Source organism: Thalia democratica, chromosome 4, assembly GCF_965202585.1.
Source record: "Thalia democratica chromosome 4, ktThaDemo2.hap1.1, whole genome shotgun sequence".
NCBI classification, from domain to species: Eukaryota; Metazoa; Chordata; class Thaliacea; order Salpida; family Salpidae; genus Thalia; species Thalia democratica.
Window position 1 is genome coordinate 45,590,513 of NC_139168.1, and position 14,098 is coordinate 45,604,610.

Genomic DNA, 14,098 nt, shown 5'->3' on the forward strand with positions numbered 1-14,098 from the left:
CTTCAACCATTACAAAAAACGTACAAAACTAGAACTTTAACTTTAGAAATAGTTTAAGAATATAAAACGAACTAAAGTTGCAAAAATAGTTTCTACACTATTAAACTAAAAAAAAGATATTTGCTTTTTCAAGTGGTAACGGAGAAATAAAAGCTTTTCGCCTATTTTTTTAAACAATCGATTGCGCTTTTGCTCATGCAAGTTATCAGCTTCAGAAAATAATCTTTCCAAAAATACAGAAGGTAGGAGGGTGCGGAAAGCTCTTGTTATAACAAAAATTATAAGTTTTTTAATTCTAAAACTGTAAGACACAATTATCAGATAAAATTTTTATGATTATATGATTTGTTATCAAATAACATTGCAGTAAAGAGCTGTAAACACTTTTATAATCTTAAATTTAACTAGTTAATAAAACAACAACTTAGGTACAAAACTGGAAGGAGCTGAAACGACTAACGTAGATTCAGTGATCTCTCGGATCTATAACATAGGTAAATTACACAACTAAAGACCCATTTTAAAGTAAACTGCTTTTTTTGCATCGTTTGGGTTATGTTTAAAAAAAAAAATTTTTGTACGCACAGGAATTATCAAAAAAAAAGACTATGGGTCTCAGCGTTTTAAAAACACTGCTTTAGGCTGTTGGCTTAGATAAATTTTTAAAAAATATCTTTCCAGGCCAAATTGACCCAAATATTATAATGTAACACATTGATAAAAAATATAAAAATGATGGCAATTTTGAGTTCAGATTTCCTTCGTATAATAGAATTTTTATTACTATGTTTCCATTTTTTTTAGCTTTCAGTTTCAAAATACTAATTTTCATTAAATAAAACTTTGTTAAATTAATAAATTCAACACAGTAACTTTCCTCTTGAGTTTGCTCTTTTAAAAAACCCAAAAGAGCGAACTCAAGAAGTCATAATTTTTTTTTTTTACAAAATTGCTAATTTATATATGTTAAAAGCCAATAATTTTATGACGAGATATAAAGTCACAAAACACACAAAATAAACATTCATAAAAAACGTGTTAGTTTTTTGAATGTCTAAATTTTTAAAGTGTTTTCTAGAAAGTTTTAATTCATGTTTAATCGTGAGATTTCAGATGTAAACTACACTGTCCTTTGTTTTTGTTAATTTATTTCTAGTTTCTAATATATTTTTATTAGTTTTTTTACTGTTTTTTTTTTATGTTTTTTGTTAACTTTTATTTAAAGTGAAAAAACCTAGGTGAAAAAATGTATTTTAATTAATACTTAGTTGGTAATAGATATTTTTAGATTAAGAAAAAAAACAAATAGAACAACGTTTTATGTGTAAAAATTCGAACTCAACGAAAAATGCGAACTTAAAAGGAAGGTCACTGCAAATTCTATCATTAAGAAAAACTCTATAAAGTTTGTTTTCTTAATTTTATCTTGAAATAAACTTTATTAACTTTTTTATCCTTATAGTTACCTTTCCACATTTTAACTTTTTTTGTCTCACATAAATTTTCTCTTATAAATTAACATTTAAGTTAACTTTTTAGTTTTAATTTGAACATTTACAGGTCTCAACTTAAGTAGATACATAAAGAAAAGTTTAGAAATTTTAGTTGTTAACATCTTGTTATAATATAATTTTTCGCCCAGTGGTGTTTTTCGATAAAAAATTAAATAGAAAATTAATATAAATAAAATCTAAATAAATATGTCGTTACTAAAAATAAGAGAAACTAAACGGTGTATGATTTTTAAAGAGTTTTCTATTTTACTCAAATTGAAATAAGTACAAATAAAATCACAAAGTTTATTTTACAGTAAAGGAAACAAAGTAAAGTAAAAAGCTAACAGTGTTTTGTAGAAATAAGGCAGGAAAACTAAATTTGTTCAAAGGTTATAAATTGAGCGCATGTTTGTTTTGTAATTGTCAGCATTGAGTAAGGTGTTGCAAGTTGTTTTTGTTTTTTTTCTTGATGTAAACTCTCCTCATGACTATTGTTATTGCTGCTGCTATTATAACCACAATTATAGCGATAATAAAGGTAGCAGAGGTTGTTTCTGTAAAATCAACTATTGAACCTGCAAAAAAAGCAATCCTAGTTAGGTTAAATAAATTTTTCGAGTTTTGACCAGTTTTTTAGAATATTAAAAATACGCGTTGCAATTTTTTTTTACATTAACAATAAAAAGTACTCTTTTAAATGTTTTTTGTGTTATGCTAAGTTATATGAGATATGTAATTTAAAATAACTAAGAAATAACTCTTCAGATTTTACAAATTTCCCGAGAAAAGACGTTTTTTAAGCTCTAAATAAATTTTAATTAAGACATGATACGTTTTTCAATTTACATTTAAGGAATTAACTTAAATGTTTAAAAGTTTCTAAATAAGAAAGAAAAATTAAATTAGTTGAAAAAAAAAACTATTGAAAGTTTTTTACTTATTAAAAAACATGGTAATAACTATAATGTTTGTGTAAACTACTAAGACATAGAGTTTATTTAACTGCAATAAAAACTGCATTTTTTATCGATAAGGTTTTAAGACAGCTTAAAAAAAAATTAAAAGTTTTTTACTAAAAACTATTAGCTTAAATATTAATTTAAAAAAAGTTTGAAATGTTCATAACTTTAAAAAACTACTGTTGTACTTGAACTAAGTGTTTAAAAACGTTTTTGTTCTTCACTTTGGAATCAAAAAGCAATGTTTTTAAACTCTTATCAACTTTAGCTAAATCCCAACAGGAACTAGTTTAGGTTTCTTTATAAAGGTAACCTAAAGAAACTATAAGCGACAAAAATATGATTTTTTATTTATTTAAGTATTCTTTGAGTTCTAGATGCGACAATATTTTACTGAAAACAAATGTAAGCGTCTTCACTAAGTGTTACTGATTAAAAGACTATTAAAAACAACAAAGATCTGCCTTGTAGATGTAACATCTACTTTTACATGTTGTTCGTTTTATCTTTAAAAAATATTTTTCGAATATTAAACAGTCTTATTATAATAGATTTTTTTCTCTCTGTATATCAACTAAAAGTTGCTTTTTAATGAGTCTATATTTCTATATCTAAAGAGCTTTATATCTACATGAGTTAAAAAAAAATTAAAGGTTAAATACCCTATACTAAACATTTTTTTATTTCCTAATTTGAGTACAGACTTTGAGCAATCAAAAACAACTAGCTAATAAGCCAAGAGTTTGATAAATTTGATTTATTTAACTAAATTCAAAGCTTGTACTGATTCTATAATACTCTAAATAACATGTATATTGTTTTTAATATTTTGGACCATATAAGTGGCTCTACAAAATTAAATTCTTTTGTTTCATGAAATAATTAAACATTAACTGAGTTTTGAACTTTGATATGTTAACAACATACAAACTTAGTTTTTTTATAGATTTAGTTTACTGGTTTAACAAGCTGTAAAAGCATACAACTTATGAATACAATAAAAAATATTTTTGTTTTATAATGTATATACCTCATTAAAACTTAATCTTATATGAAGTTATAAGAAAAACTATAATTAATTTCTACAATTAATCTCATAGCTCATATTCACAATAATTTTATCATGTTAGTTGAAAAAAGATTAAGATATTTTAAATACTCTTGTTTAGTTTATTATTTTCTTAAAGTTACTTATTTTAATGAGATGAACACAATTAGACTTTATAAAAGCTACATGCAGAATTTAAAAAAAAATAAAGAAAATATTAAATCTAAAAAGGTAAAAACAGTTTAATCGTATCTTAAATACAAAAATTCTAATATTTATGAATTAAAATACTTTTATGTTTGTCGGGTAAATATTGTTTAAAATCCTCTAAAATTATTTAAATACATTTTCAATTATTCAAAACTAAAGCTTATGCTATTAAAGGATTTTAGATGGACATAAATATTTTTTTTGTAGAGAAAACCTATTGTATGTTACAAAAAACAAACAAAGTTCATAGAAATAGATTTTTGGGAATTTGTTAGCTACGTATTTATATAACTAAGCTTATCATTTTTTACATTAAGTAACTATATTTCATATCTTATTATCCTTTATTCATGTATTCTTTTGTGAATATATTAATATCTTAATTTATTACTTGAAATACATGCTACGTAAAAATAAATTAAGTAAAAATTATTTAAGTGTAAATAATATATATTTAGAAAGATTTGGTACTTTTAAAAGTCTGCACTAACGCCCTGACAAACATATTTTTTTGTCTTTTTATATAACAAGTCGTCAATTAAATATATTTCCCCCATACTCGTGATTAACTGAGTCAAATATTTAAGCAAAAAACTATTCAAAATAATATCAAATTATTCAAATATCTTACCAATAATTACTGACCAGCCTAAACCAGCGACATGAATTAGCGTTGCGCTGTAACTAAAAACAGCTGGGTATAGTTTCATCCCAAACGTATCCCCGATAAAAACTGAAAATACACCGTCAAGGGAGCCACCAAAAATACCGATTGTTGAACAGGCTAGTAACATAACGTAGTAAGCTCTGCTTAAGTACACAAACAAAAAACTGAAAGTTAAGCATCCGATATATCCAGCCTGAAAATTTCCAAAAAATGTATACATAATCTGCTATATAAATTTTTTACACAAAACAAACTGTTTACTATCACTTAAAGTTTAATAAGTTAAATGTAGGAGTTTTATTATATCACAATTTGTTGTAATATTTTTTTTCACAAATAAGATTTTTTAGTTACATATCAGACTGACCTGGTTTACAGTAATTTTTAACTTAAGTTTTAATTTAAAAAAACTAACCATGCAAAGAATCCTGGTTTCATTTGTTATATCATTAAGTAATAATGAGCTTATTAACCTAGATACTAATTCGCCAACCATGATTGCCGAAACTAATGTTGATGCCTCTATATCTTTTAATCCAACTGTAAAACATAAATTCACTATATTTATAATATATTTAGTAGTTATTTATAACGAACAATTATTGACTCTAGTTTTGATAACATTTTAAAATAAAAATTTAATGAAAATTATACTCTTTTAAGTTAAAGTAGTGATGTAAAATAAATTGATTTTTTTTACGATAAAAACTAATTTGCTTGTATGTCAAAAATACTTACTTGTTTTTCCGTGTGACACTAAAAGTGCCATACATGAAAAGTAACCAGCAGCATAAAAACTGTAGCTAACAGTGTATAAATAAAAAAGTAGGTTTGAAAAAACGCTCAAGTTCAGCTTTTTGTTTATTACAGAAGCTCTTCTGGACCATGTAGATTTGTTTACATTCTTATTCTCTGTTAAATTTTTCTCTGAAGCACAAATTTGATTAAAAGGTTCTTTTGATGATTTATTTATGCTGCATGAGCTGTTTGAACGACTTCTGTTGGTTTTCATTCTATAAAGTATACAATGTATCATAATAGAGTTATTACTATAGTGTTACTTTTGATAAGTAACTAATAGTACTATTTTTACATAAAAGTATTTTCGAAAATTTATCAGTTAATGGAAATATTTTTTAAGCACGCTTTTGGATCCTCTTCTATAAGAGTTAAGCTCCATCAAGAACAGAAGCCAATTTTTCAACCTTGCACATCTGAGACTAAAGCGAAAGAACTTTACAATAAATAAAAGTTCCTTTGCTGATTGTGCTGCACTTGTAACTCATTCTTCCAAAGTTCTTAGGACACAGCTGAGTCAGTTTTCATCAGCATACTCAGATTTTGGCCTTACCATTAGCCTTAGAACAACTAAATTATAAAGCAAAGGAACCTATAGTCTACCATCTTTCAAGGTCGATGACAATAACATCGAAAATGCAAAAAAAATATTAATATTTGGTTAAATGTTAGCACTGATGAGTGAAAGGAGCTTGCTAATGATTGCGATAAATGGCAGTTTTGTATTAACAAAATACTAAAAAAAAGAAAATAATTTAAGAGTTTGAAGCAGACGAAGAAATCACAACTATTTATACTTTAGTTTTATTTATTCAAATATTCTTTTAATCATTTTACTGTATCACTGTGTTTGTCTTTGTTTATAGCGTTGTGAATACTGTAAATAATTAATATTTTGACAACAACACACCTAGTCGATTTCGGCTGATAAAGGGCCTAAAAATATTAATCTAAAGATTTTATCAAGTTTAAAGAAATAAAAATAAACATTTTTTTAGATAAGCTTTTTTCTTTAACTTCACAATTGTTATTCAAATCCATCAAATTTTGTTCTTTGGTTTTAGACTCATATAGTTGGAGAAATTTTTGATCAAAATCTTCTTTTAAGATGATTGGTTTCATTGCTGCGCCTGCAACAGCAAACTGAAGGTAGATTCCACCAACAATCTTAAATTTTAACATTTTCATTATTTTAGTTTGTTATAAAAAGTGTATCTTACAAAAATAAGTTATTATACAATAATTTGAAAGTATAAAAATAAAACAATAAGAATTTAAAAAATGCATCCTGTTTAAAAAAGCTTAACATAATAAAAGAAATAAAGTATAAACATTTTTTTAAAACTTAGTACACTAAATAAATTTTTAGAATAATAGAAAATTTACATTATTACCATCAAAGCTCCTCTCCACGTGTAATTGTCAATTAAAATTTGTATTAAAGGGCTGTAAACAAAGCCACCAACTGTTGCCCCTCCACATAGAACTTGAATTGCTAAATTTCTTCTTTTACTAAAATACCTTGAAACCACAGTGTAACAACTAAGAATCATAGGTGCTATACATATTCCTAAAAAGCACATTTTAAATAAAGTTACAAGTATCTTAAATAAAAATTTTTGAAACAACATTGTATAAAAAGTTTAAATATTTAAGAAATAAATTAAGTAGTAGCACACACAACTGTTATCTTAAAATGTTTAAGTAAAAAACTTATTTTAGTAGTGTGTTATTTTGAAACAAAATTTAAATTAATTCAAGCTATAATGCTATGTTATTTGAGATGTGATTTTAAACCTGTTATGTAAAAATTACATAGATCAATGCATACAGACATATAACATTGTTTTAGGTCACAAACATACTTCAAAACCTCAGTATAATTTTCATATACACCACCTTGAAGGCTTAATTAAAATTTTATTAGTTAAAGCAAGTGTATATGACAATGAGACTTAGCTTTTCAAGGCATGTTTGTGACCTAAAACGCAAGCAACTGATTTTAGAATAACTTACGAGGTGATAAAAAGAGCACAGCCTATAGCAGATGGTAATAACCCTGTGTGTAGGCTGTGCTTAAAAGAACCAACTGCCGTTATGTATGCGTCGAAACATGAGGGATGCTTAAACAAGAGGAGCGAATTCATATCGTCTTGTCGAAATATGAAATAGCTCCTCTAAAAGTTAAATTAATTTAAAAATGTTTATGTTATAGTCACTTAATTGTAGTTTTGTGGTTTTTGTTATTAGTTAAGAAGGAAGTTCAGTTTTTTTCACTGAAACTTGTCCTCTACAAAAACTTTTAAGTACTTCATAGATTTTTTGTGTAATTTGCGTTATGGGGTAAAGCACAGTGCAGTTCATTTCGAATTTTAAGAGTTGCGATTAAAGCATTTAGTTTTATGAAACATATGTAGTGTTTTTTGTTGAATTCGACAATTTGCAATGAACATGATAAAACCTTTTAAGTGGGCCACGTGGAAGTTGATTTAGTTTATCTAATCCTATTCTTCTCTAAATATTAACAAAGTTTAAAGCTAATCGTTTGTTATTAAAAATCTTAGCTAGGCAAGTTCGCCGGAATATACAACAAATACAATTTGCACAATAAATTTATTTATTGAACTGACATATGTTTCTGTGTATTAAACGAGTTAACACACTTCAACAGAGTTATCAAGATTTAAAAGTAATTCAAAAAGTTGATTTTTAGGTCTTGATAACTCATTTACTAATAAGAATAGATTATGTATGAATAAAAAACTGTTAACTTTGTGAGTTTTAGCTGAATAATATTTAATTATTTGTAAACTACATTAATAATTTTCAAAATTTACAAATATATACTCATTGTAAGTTTTGTTTAATTTTAAGAGCTAGAGAACTTACCTTAAACTTTTTTTTTCATAAAACTTTAAATTTTTTAACATAATTCTATAAAACCAATAGCTTTTTATTTAAAGGAGTTTAATAAAACTTGTAAAATTTGCTTCAAAGATCAATACACATAGTGTTTTTCGTTTCATTACTGGTATAAGTATAAAATAAAATAAGTCTCGGATCATTAGTTATTTTAGTTTTCTGACTTTATAACAAAACTATGGAAGATCACAACTATTTCTTATACGCTTTAGCTACAAAAAACGAGGAAACCTGGAATTAGACCAGCAAATAAGTGAATCATTAGCAAGGTTTGTTGAAATGAAGCAAATACGACTGAGCAGCTCGCTAATATGGACGAGAACATCGTAAGTTGTCGGTATGAAAAGTAGTTAACCAAGGATGGACAAAAAATTGCTGAAAAATACATATGTTTTTTAATGCATACTTTGAAAAAAATACTAAACTACAGTTTGGATAAGTTTTATGTATGACATCTATAAAAAGCCGCATTTGAAATTATTTTTTGTCATAAAGGTTTTAAAAGATTACGTTATTCAAAACTTGTAACTTAAAAAAATAACTTAAACTTTTTAATAATTATAAGAGTAATTATCTTTTTTTTAAATTGGTTTCTCAATGTATGTACTTAGATATAATTTTGATTATAAATAATAAACCCATGTTAAGGTTTACTATTAAAAAAAAAAAAAAAAAAACTTTGGTTCTCGAATTTTTAAGTTATATTGAAAACAAAAAAAATATTTCCTTAAAAACAATTATCTAATTTTAGTTTGAAAAGGAGTGCATACTCATAACTAAAAAGTTTTGTATGTTGCAGGAAATAACTTCAAAGAGTTACGAAATATTTCAGTTAATAATCAAAGCACTACTTGTCTATGCAAAGTTATTAATGCGAAACCAGTTCAGTATTAGTAATCGTCTTTATACAAAGACTGCTTCATTATGTTAACAGCTTATCAGTCCGAATAAAAAGTAAAGAATATATAACCTTATAATTTTCGTTAAACTATAGTTTAAGGTTTATTGGTTTAAGTTTTATGTTTTGCTCATTTGTATTATTCAACCATTTTATTCGTTTTAGATTTATAAATTTTAGAAATTAGTTCAATAAATGTTGTTCGAGTTGCTTCTAATAAAATTTTCGTTTAAGTAAAACATAACAAAACTCCGATAATTTGAAGTAAGTAGTGTTTTAGTGTCCTAACAATATATTATAATAAAGCAGAAAACTTTAAACATGAAATGCCGTATCCAGCTTGAAACATTCCAATTAAAATTGCTACTTCTGAGTATTCAGCATTAAAGTCTTTAATCAAATCGGAGTAAAACACTGAGTAACACCTTAGTGCTATCGTCCAGTTAGACAATCCAAAAATACTAGTAATAACAACAACCCATCCCCAACCTGAAATAGAAATCATGAAAAAAGTTGTTAGTAGTTTTTAGTAAATGTTCAGTTTATGTAATTAAAAATCAACTGAAAAACTTTTCTACCTCCGTCAGGGTTTTGTTGAATTTGATCAATTTTACTTTTTCTTCTCATTAGCTTTTTCGATTTTAGATCCATTTTAATATTTAGTTATATGACAAAAGTTACAAACTTTACTGAAATTTTAAGTTGTTGCGTTGGTCAAAAATTTTAAATTAAAGAAAAAAAAACATTTTAATGCTATGAAGTTTTTTACGTTCTCATAAAGATTGTGCTTCTAAACACGTTTTTAATTTACTTTAAAATTATTAATGCTTTTAATTTAAGTCTGATTAGTGTGATAGGCAAACAAAAAAAAACGTTTGTAGTGCAGAAAGGTTGCGAAATTTATTTATCCTCGATAGTCAAGCAAACTTAAACTAACAAAAAAGTAGGCGCTGAAGTTTCATAAGGAATTATTAAATTTTCAAAAAATTTTGAAAACCTTATAGATCATATTAATTTACAAAAAATAAAACAAAATAAATCAGTTTACAAAAAAAAAATTAAACTTTTTAATTTTACAAAAAATATTTAAAACTTAACCAATGAAAGTAAAATATTTTATGAAATAAATTAGAATACTGCATTTTAAGTTGATATTTTTCTAATAAAAACTGAAAAAATTGTTTAAACATTTATTTAATATAAGCTTTTAAACAATTTTTTTTTTCAAACGAATGTTTTAAAGCCAAAAACAACAACTTTTAAAAGATAAATACTTAAAGAAAAATTCAAAACAAAAAAAATCTGATTCTACTTAAATTAAAGTGTTGAAGTCTTTCGTTAAAGTTTTTTTTAAATGCTTCTTTTGTTTTAGCGGACTAAAATATTGGTTTAGTAATATAAGTGTTAAATTTAAGAATGTATAAATCTAAACCTTTGCTGCCACCTAGTAAATAACAAAACTTAATGTTAAATGTTTTATATAAAATTTATTAAAAAACTTGCCTATAGAATAAGTAGACTTACTTTATTTCTTTAAAAAAGTTTGTTTATAATAAAATTTTATTTTAGCTGTATTATCTGATTACGGTTTGTATATTTATTATAAAAATTAACTTTAAAATTCTACAAAGTAAAATGTTTGTTCTACTAATTTGTAGTAACTGTAGTAAATCTAAACTAAGCTATAATAAAATTTTAAAACAATTAATTTTGAACAATATTGACTTTGAATACTACTTTTTTTAGATTAATGATTTACTAGATTCTGGGATTCAGATCTGGCCAGAAATTGATTTAAAAAAAGGAGTTGGACTCAATAATTTGAGTGGATAGCATGTATCAAGCTTTGTTTTCAGATATTCTATTTATAAAATCGACACTAAACTTATATTAAAAACTCCTTTGATACGGCAAAAGCTCAAGTCAAACCAATCAAGCACAAAAAAGATATTTTACATATAGTATTTGATCTTTACATATAGTACTTTCAAAATGATGTAAAGATTTAGATCAGGGTTTTAAGAAGTAGGCCATTCTAGAAACTTAAAGGGGCATAAGGTGCAAAGGGGTTATAACTTGAAACTTAAATAAGATATTCAAAAGTTAATGATGAACAGAAAAAAAAGGTCTTCGGCATGTTTGATGTTAGTTTTGAAATTTACACAAGACATTACGGGAAATTTGAAGCTTACACTACACCACGGCTTCCAAAAGTGGATCATTTTAGATATTTAGGGGGGACATAAGATCTCAGGATAGTTTTTAGATATCTTGTTTGTGGGGGCTATTGCTTTTTTGTTTTCATCAAAGGGGGCGTAATGAAAAAAGCTGAGAAAACTTTAGTTTAGAATATTTATAGTTTTTGGTTGCTATAAAATTTAGAAAAATGTTTAGTGGAAGATTTAATTTTCAACATGCAGTTTATTGATTATTATTTTTTTGTTAATTGGATGGATAAAACTGTTTTTATACTATTATTATCTACATACAATACTTTTACATATAGTAATTGATATATGTTGTAAAGGTTTAGAACATTTAAACTTTTTGTTGTTACGTAAACTAGAAATATGTTTAGTGGAAGATACAACATGAAGTTTATTGACAATTTTATTTTGTATATTGGATAGATGAAATTTTTTTATTGACTAGTTTATAGTCGTTTAGCTTCCTTCGTTTTACGCAACACCAAAACTTATACTTTTCTTAAGTTATTTAATTTTATTAGATTTTTGTTTCTTATTAAATAAACCTCAGCACATGTTATCTAATGCTCTGTAACAAAATAATTTGAACAAACTTTTTTTTTATTAACGGTAGAATTTTTGTCTAATTAAAAGCTTAAAACGAATAAAAGGTAGGTATCAGAAAAGCAGAACGTCACTTTAGCACGGGTCGTCACTTTAGCACGGCTTCTTTTTAGCACGGAGTAATTTTAGATCTTTTAAAATGTTCTTTTAAATTATGTCTAATTAGTTGATAAATATTAAGTTAACAAACAAATAAATGCGAAAACTAATTTTAACTCTTTTGAAAGTACTGTCCGAAAAAATCATAAATAAAGTTTTTTTAATAGCACTTTAAGACAAGCTGCTTTTTAAAGTTTCAAAACAATAAAAGTAATGATAAAGTTAAAATAGGTAGAAAAATTGTTAAACTAAGTTTATTAACCCTTGTAGTAGTCTATATATAATTTTTATAACAAATAGATAAGTATGGAAAAAGTTGCTAACGCGTGCATGTAGAAATAAGAGGAACTTAACATCTTTATGTATTATTGATATTTAAAGCTAAAGTATTTTAAAAACAAGTTAAGTCAATTTTTGATAGGCCTTAAAATTATTAGAGCTTATAAAAGACAAAGATATAATGCTTATTATTATTTATAAACTTTGTATATCTCAATTTATTAAAAATTTACACTTAAAGCTTAACCTTACTAAAATTAATTAAAGCTTTTTAAAAAAGGTTTAAGAAACAACCTAGAGCTTGTTTAAATAGTCAGGTTTATAAAAACAGTTTTGTTTCGAAAATATGAAGGTAAAAGTATTAAAATATTTTCGTTAAAAATTCTATAGTAACATAAGTTAATAAAGTTTGTAAATTTACTTTTATTTCAGTTTTAATTAAAGCTTAAACTTTTAGTACATTTAAAGGTCTTTAACTTTTAGTTTATATGTTGAATAGTTCGTTTTTAGATTTTCAAACATCGTAGTACAAATGTTATTTAAGCAAAGAAAAAATAAATAAATAAAAAATCCGTGTTAAAGTGAAGCAGTGATAAAGGGACGCTGTGTTAAAGTGTCATTCTGTGCTAAATTGACGCCGTGCTTATCTGACCCGTTCCCAAATAAAAAATTTTAGGAGTAATCTTAAACTATTAAATTTATCAGGAGTATTTTCTCTATTAATTGTTTTTTTTTTTTAACAACAAAAAAAGTGCTCAAAATACTTGGTTCTAGGACCTGGTGCACTAAAAAACCTTTCGGTTATCGAGTCACACACCACTTGGATACCTTTTAACGTCTTGTGCAGGACAAAGTTGTGTAAAGTTAAATTATTTTTTTTGAAAATACAGTTTTTATTTGAGTTCTTACTAGTAAATAGCAATACATTACTGTATATCTAGTGAGCCATATGGTTCTTGTCATAACTCTTGTAAATATACTTTCTATTTTTTGAAGTTAATAACAGTGAACGTTTTAAATCTTGTTTTATAAGTAAGTATTTTTTTTATACAAGTACATATACAAAGTCGTTATAATTGCTTAAACACTTTTTTAAAAATTTAATAACTGCTAAAATAAAAAACAAAATATTTTAGGTAGTTTTGTACTTATTTTGTTCTTATATCTAAATTACTGTAGTAAATAATTTTGATGTATAACTTTTGTTGTTTTTTTACGTGGTTTATCCTGTTATAGTTGAATCAAAAGGTATATATTTACAGTTATAAACAGTTTAAAAAAATTAGATAGGCTTATGTTATTGTTCTAAGCAACATTTACTCCAAAACTAAATGAACACTTATAAATCTTTTTTATAATAAGCTATTCTTAGTAAAATTTTATAATGTGTTTAGTGTTTTTATAATATTTTTTTATTCTTTTTATATATTACAGTAAAAACAAAAAATCCTGATGTCAAACAAAACGTTATTTTATATTTGTTTTAAATACAAAAAACGTTATATTAAATAGTCGTAGTTTCAAAAAATCTATACTTGTGTATGCAGGAGTTACAAATTTTTGTTTTAGAAAAATGTTTATTTAACATGGCAAGTAGTTGAAGTCCAATTAATTTTAAACAGTTTATACAAAACAGACACTCAATGCAGTAAAATAAATATATATCACGCTATTCTCGTCAGTGGATACATAACAATAAATAAAAAGTAAATTTAAATTCATATAGTAATAGTAGTAATCATTACAAAACAAACAAAGTTAATTACACGAGGTTAATCTATATACTTATTGTTGGAGCTAATTAAGCACAAGCATATAAACACAAAAAAGAAGCATTAAGTAAATAAAGCAACACTATAGTCAAACTTCTTTTGCCTACAAAGGGTAGGTTATCTATTCAAAATGCATATAG

At 25.1% G+C, this 14,098-nt stretch overlaps 1 protein-coding gene across 1 annotated transcript; it reads right to left on the reverse strand.

Annotated features, from left to right (window-relative positions):
• Positions 1–1,919: 1,919 nt before the first annotated feature.
• Positions 1,920–9,649, reverse strand: LOC145833389 (monocarboxylate transporter 7-like). The gene is made up of 9 exons (XM_082940569.1): positions 9,577–9,649; positions 9,320–9,487; positions 8,332–8,475; positions 6,573–6,748; positions 6,167–6,345; positions 5,119–5,393; positions 4,796–4,920; positions 4,345–4,573; positions 1,920–2,071 (listed from the first exon to the last, which is right to left on the reverse strand). The coding sequence occupies exons 1-9, from the start codon at positions 9,647–9,649 to the stop codon at positions 1,920–1,922; spliced, it is 1,521 nt and encodes a 506-aa protein (XP_082796695.1).
• Positions 9,650–14,098: the final 4,449 nt, after the last annotated feature.

What these genes read in the sequence shown, in the direction of transcription:
- LOC145833389 (XM_082940569.1), bottom strand. Translation starts at nt 9,649, where the DNA reads ATGGATCTAAAATCGAAAAAGCTAATGAGAAGAAAAAGTAAAATTGAT. An exon ending in AAAAGCTTATCTAAAAAAAT is followed by an intron (nt 5,394 to 6,166) that starts GTTTATTTTTAT and finishes TATACTTTATAG; the next exon opens with AATGAAAACCAACAGAAGTC. An exon ending in AAACCAGGATTCTTTGCATG is followed by an intron (nt 4,574 to 4,795) that starts GTTAGTTTTTTT and finishes GGAAATTTTCAG; the next exon opens with GCTGGATATATCGGATGCTT.